The sequence below is a fragment of the Rhincodon typus genome, chromosome 2 (genome assembly GCF_021869965.1).
Source record: "Rhincodon typus isolate 14 chromosome 2, sRhiTyp1.1, whole genome shotgun sequence".
NCBI classification, from domain to species: Eukaryota; Metazoa; Chordata; class Chondrichthyes; order Orectolobiformes; family Rhincodontidae; genus Rhincodon; species Rhincodon typus.
In genome coordinates, this window is record NC_063333.1 from 43066943 (window position 1) to 43085807 (window position 18865).

At 44.4% G+C, this 18865-nt stretch overlaps 1 protein-coding gene across 1 annotated transcript in view; it reads left to right on the forward strand.

Moving 5' to 3' along the window:
• cubn (cubilin (intrinsic factor-cobalamin receptor)) overlaps positions 1 to 18865 on the forward strand; it is a 266050-nt gene that overhangs the window by 73483 nt on the left and 173702 nt on the right. The window contains exons 18-19 of the mRNA XM_048606979.1: positions 1395 to 1579; positions 8176 to 8335. Coding sequence (XP_048462936.1) covers positions 1395 to 1579; positions 8176 to 8335 — 345 coding nt within the window. The remainder of the gene's footprint in view (positions 1 to 1394; positions 1580 to 8175; positions 8336 to 18865) is intronic.

The window sequence follows — 18865 nt, forward strand, 5'->3', positions numbered from 1 at the left end:
CCCCATTTCTGATGAAGGGTCTAGGCCCGAAACGTCAGCTTTACTGCTCCTATGATGCTGCTTGGCCTGCTGTGTTCATCTAGCTCTGCACCTTGTTGTCTCAGATTTTCCAGCATCTGCAGTTCCTACTTTCTCTCATTCCTCTTTGGCTCAATTCAGATTTTCCTCAGGATACTGAGCTGATGTTTGTGAGGAAATTGACAGTGTTTGGCACATTCTCCAATGGGCTAGTTTGCTGTTTCTGGCACATCTGGAGAACGATAAGAGAAAGAGATATCAACAATTTCATTTTAAGTGTGACCGTGTTGACATACATTGTGATGTACATGTGTAATGGATAACTAATTAACAACTATTCACCCTCCCAGCCTGATCGTTATCAACTCCTTTGTCTGTCCAACTGTCTTTCTCTCTCTTAAGGCTCTATCCTATCATTGACTCCCTACCCCTCCCACCTCCCTTTTTTCGGCAGATAAACTGACGTTTTCTCAGCCACCATCAGTTCTGAGGCAGGGTCACTGGACCCTAAGCGTTAACTCTGTTTTTTCCTTCACAGATGCTGCCAGACCTGCTGAGCTTCTCCAGAAACTTTGTTTTTGTTCCTGATTTATAGTATCCGCAGTTCTTTCGTTTTTTTATGTGTAATGGGCCGCCCAGCAACTTATAGTACATAAGAGACAGATATGTGCAAAATTTAAGGGATAATTGTATGGATACTCTAGGGAGTGTGATTGAGATGTAATAGCCTTTTCAGATTCATTGGATGGACTGTGTTTTTAACTAGTGCTCAGTTTCCAGTTTAGAACACCACTGTGTAAAAGAAACATGTCACACAGAATGAAGCAATGGAATTTGCATCAAAAATTACTCTAAACAGTCAGTTCTATTCATGAACTTATTAACATGTCATCATGTCTTCCAAAGGAAGAATGTTTGACAAAAGCCTTAATGAGGCTGAGGATCTGAGACAAATTGATGTTAAAATTGAAGTGATTTTATTAAAATTTCATTGTATAAGCCTTTGAGAAGCTTTGTTACCTCGGTAAAGTCAGTTTTTGCGTTGTTCATTTGCGCAGTGGATTTTTTTTCTGACAAGTTATAGAATGGTAATGTTTCTCTGTAAGAGCAACCAATCTAGTTCACCACCACCCTGCACCAACCCCCCCACCACACCCCCTGTATTTCCCTGTAGCCCTGCATGTTTTTTCTTCTCTGATAATTATCTTTTTTTTAAGCATTGACTGAATCTGTCTTCACCACACTCTCAGGCAGTGCATTCTAGATCCTAACCAATCACTGCAGAAAGACAATGTTCCAGATGCTGGCATTTTCTCCTTTGTTCTGTGTTTAACTTTCAAAGTTTATCAACAACTAACATGTTGCTTCATTTGCAGTTTGTCAGAGAGTAATTATTGCAAATCGTAGTCAAGGGATCTTGGAAAGTACAAACTTTCCACAGCCTTATCCTTCCAAGCAAGACTGTACCTGGACCATACAGGCAACAGCTGGGAACACCATCAACTACACCTTCACTGTCTTCAGTCTGGACTTTAACAACTGCCACTTAGCTTGGTTAAAGGTAAGAGTTAGATATATAGTCACTAGTCATCAAGGAGATAGTGGCATTGCAGTAACGTCATTGGACTAGTAATCCAGGTTTGTGCACTGTGGGATGTATGTTCAAAAACAGCTGGTGGGATTTAAATTCTGTTGATAAAAGATGGAATTTGGCACCAGTCTCAGTAATGACGACCAGGACAACATCCACCTCATTATTTGGTACTAAGGGCAGGACTTCCTCTCACTGGGGAGCAGAGATCCCATTCCACTGTTAACCTGGGAAAATGTGACCACCCTTTCATTAGAAAGAAAAATTTTCAGGCATTTGTTTTTACTCAACCACCCTATCAGGTGTGCCCTTGCAGGGGTTTGTAGCTGCAGTCAGAGCCATAGCCTGGTTTGCCATGCTGATCCCCATTCCCTGCATATGGTGTATGTGCCCTGATAAATCCCATTGGCTTTTCCCATAGCTCCCAGCAGTTGACCTGGCCGTGCTGTAGCCTTCAGCATTTCAATCAGACAAATGTCTTAACCTCATCTTTCATCTCAATGCCACCATGTCTGTCCTGAGGAGGGCTCCTGGGATTTCCCACTTTCCCATGAGAGGCTTTTTAAAATCACTCTTGCCACCTCCATCCTTTCCAGTTGTTTTGGGAGTTAACAAGATAAAATTTTCTTCCAAAACAGGGGCTTATGACTCAGCTCATAGTCAGTGAGAGTGGCAGTTCATATTGACCATGTCTCTCTGTCCTCTGTGTACATTCTGATTGAGAAGGATATGAAGTTTTTGAACTCATCAAAAAGAATTAGTACACAGAGGTTTTCTTAAGTAGCTTCTGTCTTAACAACCCATATCCACTGATTAAAAGGAAGACATTTAAGTTTTTCAAGTTCCAGTCCATGTGGTCAGGCTATCTACTGAGAGTATCCAATTTTAGATGGTTACATCAACTGATGTGCACTTCAGATAGTCATTTTTTTTAACTGCCTTGCGATCAGTTGCACTTTCCTCAGGCAAGAAGCAGTAAACTCTGCATACTTTCCCCAAGACCTTACTCAACAGTAATAAGGACCAGTGTTGGGCTGGCCACTTTAGCTGCTGTGATACTCACTTTAAAAAGATTTTAAAAATACTTCCATCCATGCCTCTTCAAACTTAGGAATTAAATCAGAAAACCAAGTTGACCCCACCCTCAATTCTGAGACATTGGTATCTTGTAGAGCCTTGGAGTTATTTGGCACAGAACAGACCCTTTGGTCCAACTCATCCATGCCAACTAGATATTCTAAACTGAACAAGCATTTGCTAGCATTTGACCAATATCCTTCAAATGCTTCCTATTCATACACCCACCCAGTTGCCTTTTAAATGTTGTAACTATACCCACCTCCGCCACCTCCACTGGCAGCTTGTTCCATACACGCACCACCCTCTGCGTGAAAATGTTACCCCTCAGGTCCCTTTTAAATCTCTCCCCTCTTACCTTAAACCTATGCCCTCTAGTTTTGGACTCCCCTTCCTTGGGGAAAAGACCTTGGCTATTCACCCTATCCATGCCCCTAATGATTTCATAAATTTCTATAAGATCACTCCTCAGCCTCTGATCCTCTAGGGAAACTAGCCCTGTCTATTCAGCCTCTCCCTATTGTTCAAAGTCTCCAATCCTGACAACATCGTTATAAATCTTTTCTGAACTGTTTCAAGTTTAACGGTATCTTTCCTATAGCAGGGAGACTAGATTTGAATGCTGTATTCTAAAAGTGTCCTCATGAATGTCCTGTACAGTCGCAATATGATGTCCTAACTCCTATATGCAATGCGCTCACCAATGAAGGCAAGCTTGCCAAATGTCTTCTTCACCACCCTGTGTCTCCACTTTCAAGGAACTATGAACTTGCATCTCCAGTCCCTTTGTTCATGGTCTCTTTGTTCTCTTTGTTCAGTGCTTCCCGGGATACTGTAGAGTTCCTTCTCCTCAGTTCATGCAGACTTAGCTTAATTTCCTTATTCTCCCATTTTTCCCTGAATTCCTCTCTCTTCCCCCTTTTCTCTTACTCACCAGTTATCGCTCTACCTCTCTCTTTATTTGCTCTGTCTCTTTCCTCTCTCTTCAATTTTTCTGAACTTCTAGTTTCTGTTACTCCAATGTTAATCTCTCTACCATTACTCTATCCATTTCATTGTCCTTGGTTTCTACCTTTAAACCATTCCTGTTGAAATTTTGGGTTTTCTGACAAAATCCTAATTCTAAGTAAATCTTTCAATTATTTGAGAGACAGAACATTCGCATCCTCAAAAGTAACTTTCCATAATTCTACAAGGAACATGCTAACATCAAATACAAACATATCTATATTATGTCAGTGCAAGAAATCTTTTCACAGTTTGAAAAAATGGTTTTGAAGTGAGAACTTAATCACTCTAATTCTTTTGACTTGTCTATGTGTTCAAATCATGGCATGAGCCCTCAGTTTGTTCTAACCTGACTTTGGGCCAGGTTCTCCGATTTGTTACTGTTCCAGATCGGATGCCCCTGAACTGTAAAACAATGGAAGAAATGAACTCACTTGCCTTATTTTCTCACAAATCCCCTCAGTGTTAATTTTATAGGATCTTCTCCTTGGATACCTTTCTCCTCGACCATACTTAAGTTGGTCATTGTGTGTCAGTTTTCTCATGGAGAGGTAATGACCTGGTGGTATTATTGCTGAACTGTTAATCAGGGTGAGGTAATATTCTGGGTTCAAACCTCACCATGGCAGATAGTGGAATTTGAATTAGACAGAAATCTGGAAGTAAGATGATCATGAATCCAATGCCAATTGTTGGAAAACTCATCTGACTCATTAATATCCTTTAAGGAAGGAAACTACCGTCCTTACGTGGTCTGGCCTATATGTGACTGCAGACTCTCAGCAACGTGGTTGACTCTTTACTGCCCTCTGGGCAATTAGGGATGTGCAATAAATGCTGGCTCAAGCTAATCAAACGCTCCTTGTACTATACCCTTTCACCTTCTGTGAACTGTCTCCTGTGCCAACACATCTTTCCTCAAGTAAGGAGATCAAAACTGGACACATTATTCCAGGTGTGGTCTCACCAATGCGCTATATAATTGTAACAACACTTCTTTAGTTTTAAAATCCAGTCCTTTTACAATAAATGCCAGGATTCCATTTGCCTTTCTCATTACATGCTGTGCCTACACACCAACTTTCTATGATTCATGCACAAAGACACCCAGATCCCTCTGCACTGATGAACTTTTGAATCTGTTTCCCATTTAAATAATAATTTGCCATTTTGTTTTTCAACCAAAATGGACGATCACGCACTTATCCACATTGTACTCCATATGCTAGCTTCTGGCCCATTCTCCTAGCCCATCGCTATCCATCTGTAAACTCTTTATCTCCTCATCACTGCCTGCTTTCCCATCAATTTTAGTACCATCCGCAAACTTTGCAATGTTACACTCTGTCCCTGCTTTCAGATCATTCCTATAGATTGTAAACAGCTGAAGTCTAAGAACTGAACCCTACGACATCTCACTAGTTACAGTTCGCCATCCAGGGAAAGACGTTTTTATCCTGACCCTCTGCTTTATTTTAGTCAGCCAATCCTCGATCCAAGCCAATGCTCTAAGCTGAACCCCCTGAGTTCTAAATTTCCGAATCAGTCTTTTATGCGACATCTTGTCAGATGCCTTATGGAAGTCTAGATATATATCCCCATTATCCACCTTGATAGTTACATCCCAGAGAACTCCAACAGATTTGTCATAACTAATGCATCCACTATCTCTGTTGCCACCTCCTTTAATAGTCTGGGGTACAGGCAATCAGGTCCTAGGGACTTATCGGCCTTTAATTCCATCAGTTTACTTAATACCTTCTCCCCAGTTATAGTAATTTCACCAAGTTACTCTGTTGTAACTGCAGTTTTTGGGAAAAAAATTATTATCTTCCACTGTGACAACAGAGGCAAAATATTGGTTTAGAGCCTCTACCATTTCTGAATTTCCTATTGTTACCTCAACATTTTCATCCTCTAAACAGCCAACATTTATTTTCACTACTCTCTTACTTTTTATAAGAGCAAGTGTGGCAGATAACTGGATAAGGATGTGGAGTGGGAGGTGGGTGGGCAAGAAGGATTTGGGGAATCATAGATCGTTCATATCAGGAGCATGCCAGGTCAGAGGAAAGTTGTTGTGGGAGGGGGATGTTGGATTTGTCTAGTTAGGAGGGAGTCAAATCAGTTGCAGGGAGGTTGGGTCACAGGTTTGTGTTTGGTCAGGCATGTGTCAGGTTGGGGATGCTGTTAGGTCAGGATGGGCGTTAGGTGGAATCAGGTCAGAGACCGTGTCAGATTGGGAGTGTGTTGATTCAGGTTGAGCCAGGATTGTTGTATTGATGGTTGGGTTATGAATGGGGTTCCTCTGTAGTCTGTGGCTCTAACTCAGAGTTGCAGACTTTCTGGAGGGCCACAGACACAGAGTAATTGCCGGTCAAAAGCTTAATCTTCTCAAGCAATTCTCAGATAGTCTGTACTTTTGGACTTCCGAGGGGTTTCGTAGTGAGTCTTTTAGGATAACATTGCTGCAATGACTATCACCTAAAAAGCTGTGGGCTGTTGTGTTTTAATGGCAGGAGGGGGCTTTCTTTTATGCTGGGTGCAGTACAGCTCAAATATTTCTGGTGCTGAGCCTTAAAAATTCTTCATCCGACTTAGTTTGTGTTCATCATGGACAACAGCAGACATCATTGGATGTTGAAATGCAGATGATATGTTTCCAATAGGAACATTTACATCAAACCAAATCTGTAAATTATTCGGAATTAGACCGGGGTCTCATTTTGAAAGAGAAATGATCAGACCTTTAATATACAGGAAGTTTTGTACTATAAATAGGTACAAATATTATAACTTCTGGTTTTGTGGGGAGTACAGTCTGTATCATATGAAATTATTTTAATTATAGCGTAGATACACTGTGTAGAGGAAAGGCTGCTCTGGGCAGATTAAAGGGTTTTTTTTGTCTGGACTCACTCTGCTGAGATTCTAAACAATATCTATGAACTCAACATTTGACCATGATTATAACCAAAGTCCTCACCATATATGGCAAAGCGTAATGGCATGAGCAGCAAGATAAGGTATATCTGAAGAACTCTCCGATTTGATGGCTTTACCAAAGCTTGAGATCTGGTGTTTGCCAATGAAAATCAGCAGTCAAAAGATACAGATTGTCCATGAAAACTCTAGATAGGACTGGGGGAGTTGAGGGTTGCTGAAGGATGGTGTCAGCAAGGCTTTAAAGCAATCTACAGCATAAGGTTGGAGCAAATTACTGCACTTGCTGGAATCTGTACTGAAAACAAAAATGCTGGAAATCACAGCAAGTCAGGCAGTTTCCTGGAGAGAGGGCAAACTAATGTTTTAAGTCTAGGTGACTCTTCATCAGAACGCACCATAAAGTTATTGCAGATATTCCAGTGCTTGGACATTTCCAGAAGTGCAGCATCTAGAAGTAAGGGTGGATAAACAGGGCACTCCTTGCTGTCTCAGTAATGTGGTTCCTCCCCAGCTACAGTCTGTGTCTCCCAAAGGGATCTTGAGACAGTGTTAAAGAAAGCGCTGAAGACTTGGTGTGCTTAATTTCTGCTTCTTTATCCTGACTTTTGTTGCTTATGTGGGCTGGGGTTAAAAAAGAGATCAGTGAACAAATAATGCGCGTAAGTTTTCAGTGATGCTGATTTCTTTGAAGATGCACTGTCAGTCGCATAACTAAATGTCAGGAAGGAATGAGTATGTGGTTGTGCAAGCAAGAAGGGGATTACCTTACTAAAGAGAAAGGGAAATCTGACAGGATTGCATTTTGTAAAAAGTACCGTTAATTTTTCATCAAATGAAAAAGTAGACTCACTGTATTTCTTTGATTTGTCTTATAATTGCAATTTTCTGAAAAGCCCGAAGAACTTTTTAAGTAGAGGCTTTCTAGTTGTGATCCTATTTCAATTATGTTAATTATTAGGAAATTCATCATACATGTCTAAACAGCGGGACATGATTTCCACTGGCCTGACAGCTGTTTCAGATATTAGTGGCTGCAGGAAACCCCAGCCAAGACAGGGAAATGTGCATTTCAAGCCTATAGCATAGCTTCTCGGTGTTGAGTAACACTGGAGCAACTCTGCATTGCAGATGATCCAGCATTGTTCCCCCTGATGTCACTGGTAAATCAAGGCCAGCCTGTTTGGTGTAAAAGTGCAGCTTTGAGATATATTTCCAATCAACAAAAGTCATCGAGTTACAGTGTTGTAACCCAATCTCCAACCTGCTCTCTCTGTGAGCTGTGAGCAAACACAGGACTATGTTACTTCATATTAGAAGTATTTCCCCTACACTTTCCTTCTCTTTTAACACTGTGTTTACCCCAATTGACTTAGTAGTGGCTGTGCATTTTAGCAAAGAAGATATGGAAAATGTTGATTTTTACTTTTTATCTGATATGAAGCCTCCTTCTCAACCTGCTTTGACTGTTCACAGCTTTCGCTTTGTTTACCAGTAACTACTCTGTTTTTGAATTTCGTTCTGTTTGATATATTTAGCTATACGATGGACCCAGTGCCCAGTCTCCACTTATCGGTACTTTCTGTGGGAATACTATACCTCCATCAGGCACAAGCTCTGGGTCTAGACTGCATGTTGCATTCCATTCGGACTCCAGCTTTTCAGGGAACGGATTCCAGATGCTGTGGTTACAGAATGGTAAGGTTACACACATATTGCTGAAGATTGCTTGCTTAAGCTGGCTCCCAGCTGTTTCTTTTTATCTTTTGAGGCAGCCTTGTTTTACTACCTCACCAACTCATGCAAATTTACTTGTTATTTATCCCAGATTTTCCAATGTCAAATCCATTAAAGCTCATTTGGGATGTCAAATTGCCAAGTTTCTACTGCGTTCTCACAATTTTTCAATTACCAATTCCCACTATTGCTATAAAATTGTTATGTTGAGAGTATTCTTCAAACCCTCGTTTCGGGTCCAGTGACCTGGAGGAGGCCAGACCTGCTGAGCTTTTCCAGCAACTTCCGCTTTTGTTCCTAGATTCTAGAATGGTCCAGGTAGTTTGGAAAACCATACATGTAACACAAATATTAAAGAAATGAGGGGAAATGAAAGCAGGAAACTGCTTTCATTTTCCAGTTGGTCAAGCATTTGTCTTTGTGAATATGCTAGAATCCATTATTAAAGAGATAGTAGCAGGTTGTTTCGGAAATAATAACACATTCAGGGACAGCCACCGTTGTATTGAGAATGATATACTAGCAGAGATGAAAGATTGGTTAACTAACATGAATTCTGTCATTATTCAAGCTGTAGTTAATGCTGTGCCACAGTAATTGGTATTTGGGTTTCAACAGTTTACAATATACAATAAGAATTTGGACACAGGAGCCCACTATGTTGCAGCAAAATTAGCTGACAATACAATGATAGGTTGGGAAGCAACTCACAAAAATCTGCAAAGGAATATATGTGGAGCATAATGTGAGAAAATGGGAAATTGCCAATGTTGGCCAGAAGAAAAGAAAAACAAAAAAAAAATTGAATGGAGAGAGACAGCAGAATACTGCACTACAGAGGGATCTTGTTGCCCTTGCAGGTGTACCACAAAAAGTTTGAACGAATGTAAAGCAAGTAAGTAAGGAGGCAAATGAAATGTTCACCTTTTTGATTGTAAGGGTTAGGGAATATAAAAGTAGGGAAGTTTTGCTGCACTTGTAGAAGGCATTGGTGTAAGGACTGAAGATGCTGGAAGCCATAGTCAATAGATGTGATACTGGAAAAGCACAGCAGGTCAAACAGCATTGGAAGAGCAGGAAAGTCAATGTTTCTGGCTGAAGCCCTTCGTCAGGACTGGGGGAGGGGATGGGAAGCCCAGAAATCAATAGAGGGAAGGGAGTGGGGCTGGGGGAAGTGTAGGTGGAATAGTGATAGGTAGCTGCAGGTAGGGAGTTATTGCGTTTGGTCAGTGGGAAGGGTGGAGCGGATAGGTAAGTAGGAAGAAGGACAGGTTAGGTTAGGTCAGGTCAGGGAGGCGAAGAGGAGGGGGAGGTCTAGACATGGGACGAGGCTGGAAGTGGAGGCATTTTAAAGCTGGTGAAGTCAATATTCAGGCTATTGGGCTGTAAGCTTTCAAGGCAAAATATCAGGTGTTGTTCCTCCGGTTCACATTTGGCCTCACGCTGACAGTGGAGGAGGCCAAGGATGGACATGTTGTCAGCGGACTGGGAGGGAGAATTTAAATGGATGGCAACCGGAAAGTTGGGTTGGTTGGTGCGTGCAGAGCGCAGGTGCTCTGTGAACAGATCCCTGAATTCGTGTTTGGTCTCCCTGATACAGAGGAGACCATATCGGGAGCAGTGGATGCCGTAAATAAGGTTGGATGAAGTGCAGGAAAATCTCTGCCAGATCTGGAAGGATTGTTTGGGGCCTTGGATGGAGGTGAGTGGGAGGTGTAGGGGCAGGTGTTCCATCTTGTGCTGTTGCAGGGAAAGGTACCAGGTGTGGTGGAGAAGTTGGTGGGGAGCGTAGAGCAGTGTAAATAGTCCCTGTGGAAAGCAGACAGCGGTGGGGAAGGAAATATCTTTTTGGTGGTGGGGTCTGATTGTAGGTAGCAGAATTGTTGGAGGATGATGTATTGGATCCAGAGGTTGGTGGAGTAGTACATGAGGACGAAGGAGACTCTACCCTTATTGTTGTTTGGGGGAGGGGTTTTGAGGGCAGAAATGCGGGAAATGGAGGAGATGTGGTTGAAGTCATCCTTAATTAAAGAGGAGAGGAAATTCTGGTCTCTAAAGTAGGAGGATATCTGGGATGTCCTGGAGTAAAACGCCTCATCCTGGGAGCAGATGCAGCAGAAGCGGAGGAATTGTGAGTATGGGGTAGCATTTTTGCAGGATGGTGGATGAGAGGCGGTGTAGTCGAGGTAGTTGTGGGAGTCAGTGGGTTTGAAATGGATGTCAGTGTTGAATTGGTTTCTGGAGATGGAGACAGAGATGTCCAGGAAGAGGAGGGAGATAGAACAAAGAACAAAGAAAATTACAGCACAGGAACTGGCCCTTCGGCCCTCCAAGCCTGCGCCGATCCAGATCCTCTATCTAAACCTGTCGCCTATTTTCCAAGGATCTATATCCCTCTGCTCCCTGCCCATTCATGTATCTGTCTAGATACATCTTAAATGACGCTATCGTGCCCGCCTCTACCACCTCCGCTGGCAACGCGTTCCAGGCACCCACCACCCTCTGCATAAAGAACTTTCCACGCATATCTCCCTTAAACTTTTCCCCTCTCACCTTGAAATGGTGACCCCTAGTAATTGAGTCCCCCACTCTGGGAAAAAGTTTCTTGCTATCCAGCCTGTCTATACCTCTCATGATTTTGTAGACCTCAATCAGGTCCCCCCTCAACCTCCGTCTTTCTAATGTAAATAATCCTAGTCTACTCAACCTCTCTTCATAGCTAGTGCCCTCCATACCAGGCAGCATCCTGGTGAACCTCCACTGCACCCTCTCCAAAGCATCCACATCCTTTTGGTAATGTGGCGACCAGAACTGTACGCAGTATTCCGAATGTGGTCGAACCAAAGTCCTATACAACTGCAACATGACCTGCCAACTCTTGTACTCAATACCCCGTCCGATGAATGAAAGCATGCCGTATGCCTTCTTGACCACTCTATTGACCTGCGTTGCCACCTTCAGGGTACAATGGACCTGAACACCCAGATCTGTCTGTTCATCAATTTTCCCCAGGGCTTTTCCATTTACCGTATAGTTCGCTCTTGAACTGGATCTTCCAAAGTGCATCACCTCGCATTTGCATGAATTGAACTCCATCTGCCATTTCTCCGCCCAACTCTCCAATCTATCTATATTCTGCTGCATTCTCCGACAGTCCCCTTCACTCTCTGCTACTCCACCAATCTTAGTGTCATCTACAAACTTGCTAATCAGACCATCTATACCTTCCTCCAGATCATTTATGTATATCACAAACAACAGTGGTCCCAAAACGGATCCCTGTGGAACACCACTGGTCACAGTTCTCCATTTTGACAAACTCCCTTCCACTACAAGTCTGTCTCCTGTTGCCCAGCCAGTTCTCTATCCATCTAGCTAGTACACACTGGACCCCATGCGACTTCAATTTCTTCATCAGCCTACCATGGGGAACCTTATCAAACGCCTTACTGAAGTCCATGTATATGACATCTTCAGCCCTTCCCTCATCTATCAACTTTGTCACTTCCTCAAAGAATTCTATCAAGTTGGTAAGACATGACCTTCCCTGCACAAAACCACACTGCCTATCACTAATAAGCCCATTTTCTTCCAAATGTAAATAGATCCTATCCCTCAGTATCTTCTCCAGCAGCCTCCTCACCACTGACGTCAGGCTCACCGGTCTATAATTACCTGGATCATCCTTGCTACCCTTCTTAAACAAGGGGACAACATTAGCAATTCTCCAGTCCTCCAGGACTTCACCCGTGCTCAAGGATGCTGCAAAGATATCTGTTAAGGCCCCAGCTATTTCCTCTCTCGCTTCCCTCAGTAGCCTGGGATAGATCCCATCCAGACCTGGGGACTTGTCCACCCTAATGCCTTTTAGAATACCCAACACTTCCCCCCTCCTTATGCCGACTTGACCTAGAGTAATCAAACATTTATCCCTAACCTCAACATCCGTCATGTCCCTCTCCTCGGTGAATACCAACGCAAAGTACTCATGAAGAATCTCACTCATTTTCTCTCAGTCCTCGCATAACTTCCCTCCTTTGTCCTTGAGTGGGCCAACCCTTTCTCTAGTTACCCTCTTGCTCCTTATGTATGAATAAAAGGCTTTGGGATTTTCCTTAACCCTGTTTGCTAAAGATATTTCATGACCCGTTTTAGCCCTCTTAATTCCTCGTTTCAGATTGGTCCTACTTTCCCGATATTCTTTCAAAGCTTCATCTGTTTTCAGTCGCCTAGACCTTACGTATGCCAGAAATAGTCCAGTTGAATTTGTGGGTAGGGTGGAACGTGTTGGCGAAGTTGATGAACTGCTCGAGCTCCTCGCAGGAGCACAAGGCAGCAAGGATGCAGTCATCAATATGATAGAGAAAGAGTTGAGGGATGGTGCCAGTGTAGTTGTGGAAGAGGGACTATTCCATGAATCCTACAAAGAGATAAGCATAACTTGGGCCCATGCGGGTGCCATGGCCATCCCCTTGGTCTGTAGGAAGTGGGACCAAATTGTGAAGGTCTGAATGTTATTTGGTGCCCATGGAGGATGAACCGGCTGCATAGACAGGCGCCAAGGGAGGAGATGTGGCTGTAGTAGCGAGATTGCTTTAGAATGTGGTTGGAGAGAGCCTCCAGAAACAATTATCCCTGCACCTCCAGTGCAACCAGAAACAATTCTCCCTGCAGATTCTCAGCTCAACGCTGTCTGCCATGTGTCAATACTTCTCTGCTTGCAGTCAGCCTTGCCCCAGCTCAAGGCCTCTCTCTCCCAGACCTGCAGAGGATCTCGACTGTTCTTTGTCCTCAGAAGGATCCACGTCCTTAACAAACACTTTTTCTCTGCTCTGTCAGACATCAAAGACCGTAAGTATGCCAAACTCTCTCATACTTACCTCCAGACACAGGCCTCCTCAACTATTCAGCATCCCAACCTCATCTCCAACCTTCTCTGGGATCAACCCAGCGTCATTGACCATGTGGGTCCTCGAACCATTCCTATTGATTGCGTGAGTGCTGCTTCCGTTGACATCGAAGACCATGTGACTGTCACTTCCACCAACATAGAAGACCACGTGACGACCAACATCATTGATGACTGGGCTACTTCTGCTTCTGCCCACATGACTGCTCCAGCGCACAAACCTATTACTGATGAAGTCTCCAGCCCCACTCCTGGCCCCAGTTCTACATTCCAGCCCCAAGCCCTGCTGGGTATTCACCATCCCTCCCCCAGACCTCCCCCTCACTGAGGTTGAGCGGTCAGTCCTCAGCAAAGGGCTCACCTTCCTTCCCCTACACAAATTCCGTGCATGTCATGATGTCGGGCTCTTTATCCATCGCCTCCTACTCCGCGCCTATTTCTTTGAACAGGAATCTAACCCACCTTCCAACGACCCCTTGTTCCATCTTCAGCAAACTCCATCCTCCTGGACACTGCCTTCCGGCCTCTTACCCTCCCTTGACCTCTTCATCTCAACCTACCGCCGTTTGGATCTCTCCACCCCCTCACTTACTCCAACCTTTCCTCATCGGAATGTGCTCCCTTCGCTCCAACCCCAACCTCACTACTAAACCCACTGATGAGAGGGGGGGCTCGGCGCTAGTAGGGCAAACTGACCTCTACATCGCTGAGGCCAGACGCCAACACACTGACACCTCCTCCTACCATCCCCTCGATCATGACCCCACCTCTGATCACCAAGCCATCATCTCCCAGACCATCAACAACCTCATCACTTTTGGAGATTTCCTGTCCTCAGCCTCCAACTTCATTGTTCCCCAACCCTGCACCACCTGTTTCTATCTCCTTAAAATCCATAATCCCCAGTGCCCTGGATGACCCAGCGTCTCTGCCTGCTCCTGCCCAACCGAACACATCTCCTCCTACCTCAACTCCATTCTTTCTCCTTTGGTCCAGGAACTCCCCACCTATATTCGGGACACAACCCACACCCTCCACCTTTTCCAAAACTTCCAATTTCCTGGCTCCCAACACCTCTTCTTCACCATGGACATACAGTCCCTTTACAACTGTATCCCCCCTACAGAGGGCTTAAAAGCCCTCTGTTTCTTCCTCTTCCGTAGGCCCACCCAGTCTCCCTCCACCAACACTCTCATTCACTTGGCAGAACAGGTCCTCACCCTCAACAATATTTCCTTTGATTCCTCCCACTTCCTACAAACCAAAGGGGTGGCTGTGGGCACCTGCATGGGCCTGAGCTTTGTCTGCCCCTTTGTAGGATTCATGGAACAGCCCCTCTTCCACAACTATACTAGCCCCATCCCTTACCCCTTTCTCTGCTATATTGATGACTGCATCGGTGCTGCCTTGTGTTTCTGTGAGGAGTTTGAGCAGTTCATCAACTTCGCTAACACCTTCCATCCCGTCCTCAAATTCACCTGGACCGTTTCTGACACCTCCTTCCTTTTCCTGGACCTCTGCATCTTCATCTCCGGTAACTGACTCACCACTGATGTCCATTTCAAACCCATTGATTCCCACAGCCACCTTGACTACACCTCCTCTCACCCACCCTCCTGAATAAATGCTTTCCCATACTTTCAATTCCTCTGCCTCCGCTGCATCTGCTCCCAGGATGAGGTGTTTTGCTCCAGGACATCCCAGATATCCTCCTACTTTAGGGACTGGAACTTCCCCTCCTCTGTAATTAAGGATGCCCTCTACCATATCTCCTCCATTTCCCGCACTTCTGCCCTCTGAACCCCTCGTCCCAACAACAATAAGGATAGAATCCCCCGAGTCCTCACATACCATACTACCAACCTCCAAATCCAACGTATCATCCTCTGGCATTTCCGCCGCCTACAATCAGACCCCGCCACCAAAGAGATATTTCCTTCCCCACCCTGTCTGCTTTCCACAGGGACCGTTCGTTCTGTGAGTCCCTCGTCAGCTCTATACTCCCCACCAACTTCTCCAACTGCATGGGTGCAACACCTGCCCCTACACCTCCCCTCCCACCACCATCAAAGCCCAAACAATCCTTCCAGATCTGGCAGAGATTCACCTGCACTTCATCCAACCTGATCTATTGTATCCATTGCTCCTGATGTGGTCTCCTCTATGTCAGGGAGACCAGATGCAGACTCGGGGACCAGTTGGCGGAGCATCTGCGCTTTGCACGCACCAACCAACCTGCCTTCTTGGTTGCCATCTATTTTAGTTCTCCCTCCGACTCCCCTGGTGACATGTCCATCCTTGGCCTCCTCCATTGTCAGAGTGAGGCCAAATGTAAACTGGAGGAACAACACCTGATATTTTGCCTTGGGAGCTTACAACCCAATGGCCTGAATATTAACTTCAGCAGCTTCAAGATGTTTCCACCCCCATCCTTATCCCATGTCCAGCCCTTCCCTTCCTCCTCGCCTCTCTGACCTGACCTAACTGTCCATCTTCCTACTCACCTATCCGCTCCACCCATCCCACTGACCAATCACAATAACCCCCTTCCTTCATCCATCTATCCCCCTCCCCCCCCCCCCTCCACCCGCCCCCCCCCCCCCCCCTTCTTTTTACTTCTGGGCTCCCCTCAGCCCCCCAGTCCTGAAGATGGGTTTTGGCCTGAAATGTTGACTTTCCTGCTCCTCGGATGCTGTCTGACCTGCTGTGCTTTTCCAGCTTCACCTCTGGTGACATTGCTGAGACAGGACCTGGAGTACATCTGGTCTCTTAACTAAAGATGAAATATCCTTGCATTACCAGCAGTTCAGAGAATGTTCACTGGCTGATTCAGGAAAGAAAGAGCTGTTTGAGGAATTGTTGACCAATTTAAACTTGTACTCATTGGAGTTCAGAAGAATGAGAAGTGGTTCTGAGGGGGTTTGACAGGATCAATGCTGGAAGGATGTTTCCAAGACACTTTCCCGCATGGAGTATCTGGAGCAATTTTCAAATAATATGGAGATGAGGAGGAATTCCTTTTCCTAGAATATTCTTTCCTTTGGAATTATTTTCAATAGAGACCCATGGAAGTTGGGTCACTGAATATGTTAAGGCTGAATGAGACAATTTCTGTTTGAAAGAAACCTAAGGGTGTAAGTGCATAGTTCCCTGAAAGTGGAGTTGCATGTAGACAGGGTGGTGAGGAAGGTGTTTGGCACTATTGCCTTCATTGGTCAGTGCATTGAGTATAGGAGCTGAGAGGCCACATTGCAGCTGTACAGGACATTGGTGAGGCCACTCTGAGAATACTGCACTCATTTCTGGTCTCCCTGCTATACGAATAATGTTGTTAGACTTGAAAAGATCAGAATAGACTTACAAGGATGTTGCCGGGACTGGAGGGTTTGAGGTATAGGGAGAGACTGAATAGGCTGGGCATTTTTTCCTGGAGCATCGGACGCCGAAGGTTTACCTTATAGGGGTTTATAAAATCACGAGGGGCATGGATAGAGTGAATAGGCAAAGTCTTTTACCCAGGGTAGGGGAGTCCAAAACTAGAGGGTGTAGATTTGAGGTAAGAGGGGAAAGATTTAAAAGGGACCTGAGGGGCAACTTTTTCATGCAGAGTGTGGTGAGTATATGGAACAGGCTGCCAGAGGAAGTGGTGGAGGTGGGTAAACTCACAACATTTAAAAGGCATCTGGATGGGTACATGATTAAGATGGGTTTAGAGGAATATGAGCCAAATCTGGCAAATTGGACTCGATCAGTTTAAGATATCTGTTCGGCATGGATGAGCTGGACCAAATGGTCTATTTCTGTGCAATACACACCTTCTGACTCTATTAAAGATGAGAATTATGAGGTCAGGCAAGAAAGTGGATCTAAGGCCACTGTTGGTGAAATAAAACAAGTCTGATGGTGAGCATGGAAGCATTGTCAGTTGTCACCTTGTCTGGCTTACACATGACTCCAGATCCACATCGACGTTCAGTTGTATGTAGCCACTATTCAGTCTGATAAAAGGAATGAAATTAGACAGCCATTTGCCATTAATCGAGGTGCCAGAAACAATAATTTCAAAACTGCCTGTGTCAACCCTGCAAAATCCCTCCTAACATCTCGAGAGTTGTGGCAAAATGTGTCCTATGGATGAGCCAAACAACAGGAGGGCGATGATGACATTTCGATAATGCCTTGGACTAGTAATATGAAACTCCAAAAGAGCTGGAATAATAAATAAGCTTGCAATATGGCAAAAATATAACATTTGTTGGTTGTCATAAAAACTCATTTGGTTCACTACTATCATTTAGGATTGGAAATGTGCCATCCTTACCTGGTCTGGCCTTGATATGACTCCAGAACTACAGCAATCTGATTAACTCAAAATATGCTCTGGGCAATTAGGGTTGGGCAATAAATGCAATGCCCACATCACAGATGAGAATAGGAAAAAAAAAGCCTGGGAAACTCATTCTCATAGAATCATACATTGCAGACAACTTCTTAGACACTGCCATGAAAAGCCCTGGATACATCCTGTTTCACTGACAAGACAGATTCACCAGCGTTTGCAACACAGTGGCATCCAGTTAGGAGGGAGTTGACCTGAGAATCCTCAACACTGACTCTGGACCCTGCGAGCTTTCAGGTATCAAATCACACGTGGGCAATGAAGCTTCCCACTGGTTTCCACCTACCCACCCCACCACTCATCTGATAAATCAGTTCTCCATCATGTTGAACACCATTTGAAGGATGCACTGAGGATGGTAAGGACATGAAATACATTCTGGGTGTGGGACTTCAACATCCATCATATCGGGTGACTCAGAAGCACCACTACTGAGTGAGCTGGCTGGGTCTTTAGGGCATAGTTGTTAAACTAGGTCTATAGGAAATGAAGCAACAAAACAGAAAAATCTATTTGACTGTATTCTCATCCATCTGCCTGCAGCTGAGAAAATGTCCATTGCAGTATCAGTAGGAGTGACCACTGCACAATTCCTGATGAGATAAGAACCTGCCTTCACATTGACAATACTCTCCAATGTGTTGTGTGGCATTACCAACATGCCAAATTTGAGAGATTTTGAACAGATGTAGCAATCTAAGATGGACAACCTTGAGGTGCTGTGGCCATTGCAAAATAATTACGCTAAGATATAATCTACAATCTCATGGCCCTACATAACTCCCACTCTGCCATCAACATCAAGCCAAAGAAATCAACCTGGTTCAATGAAGAGTGCAGGAGGGCATGCCAGAAGCAGCACCAGACATACCTAAGAATAAGGAGTGAATCTTGTGATATGACAACACAGGACTACTTGCGTCTAAAACCATGGTAACAGCATGCTGTAAATAAGATGGCTAAGTGGTCTTACAAACAATCAATCAGGTCTAAACTCTGCAGTTCTACCACATCAATTAATGAATGGTGCTGGACACTTAAACAACTAAACTGGAGCAGGAGGTTCCACCAATATTCCCAACCTCAATGATAGGAGTAACCAGGTCATCAGTGCAAACAATAAGGCTAAAACATTTGCAATTATCTTTAGGCAGATTTGCCGAATGGATGATCCATCTCAGCC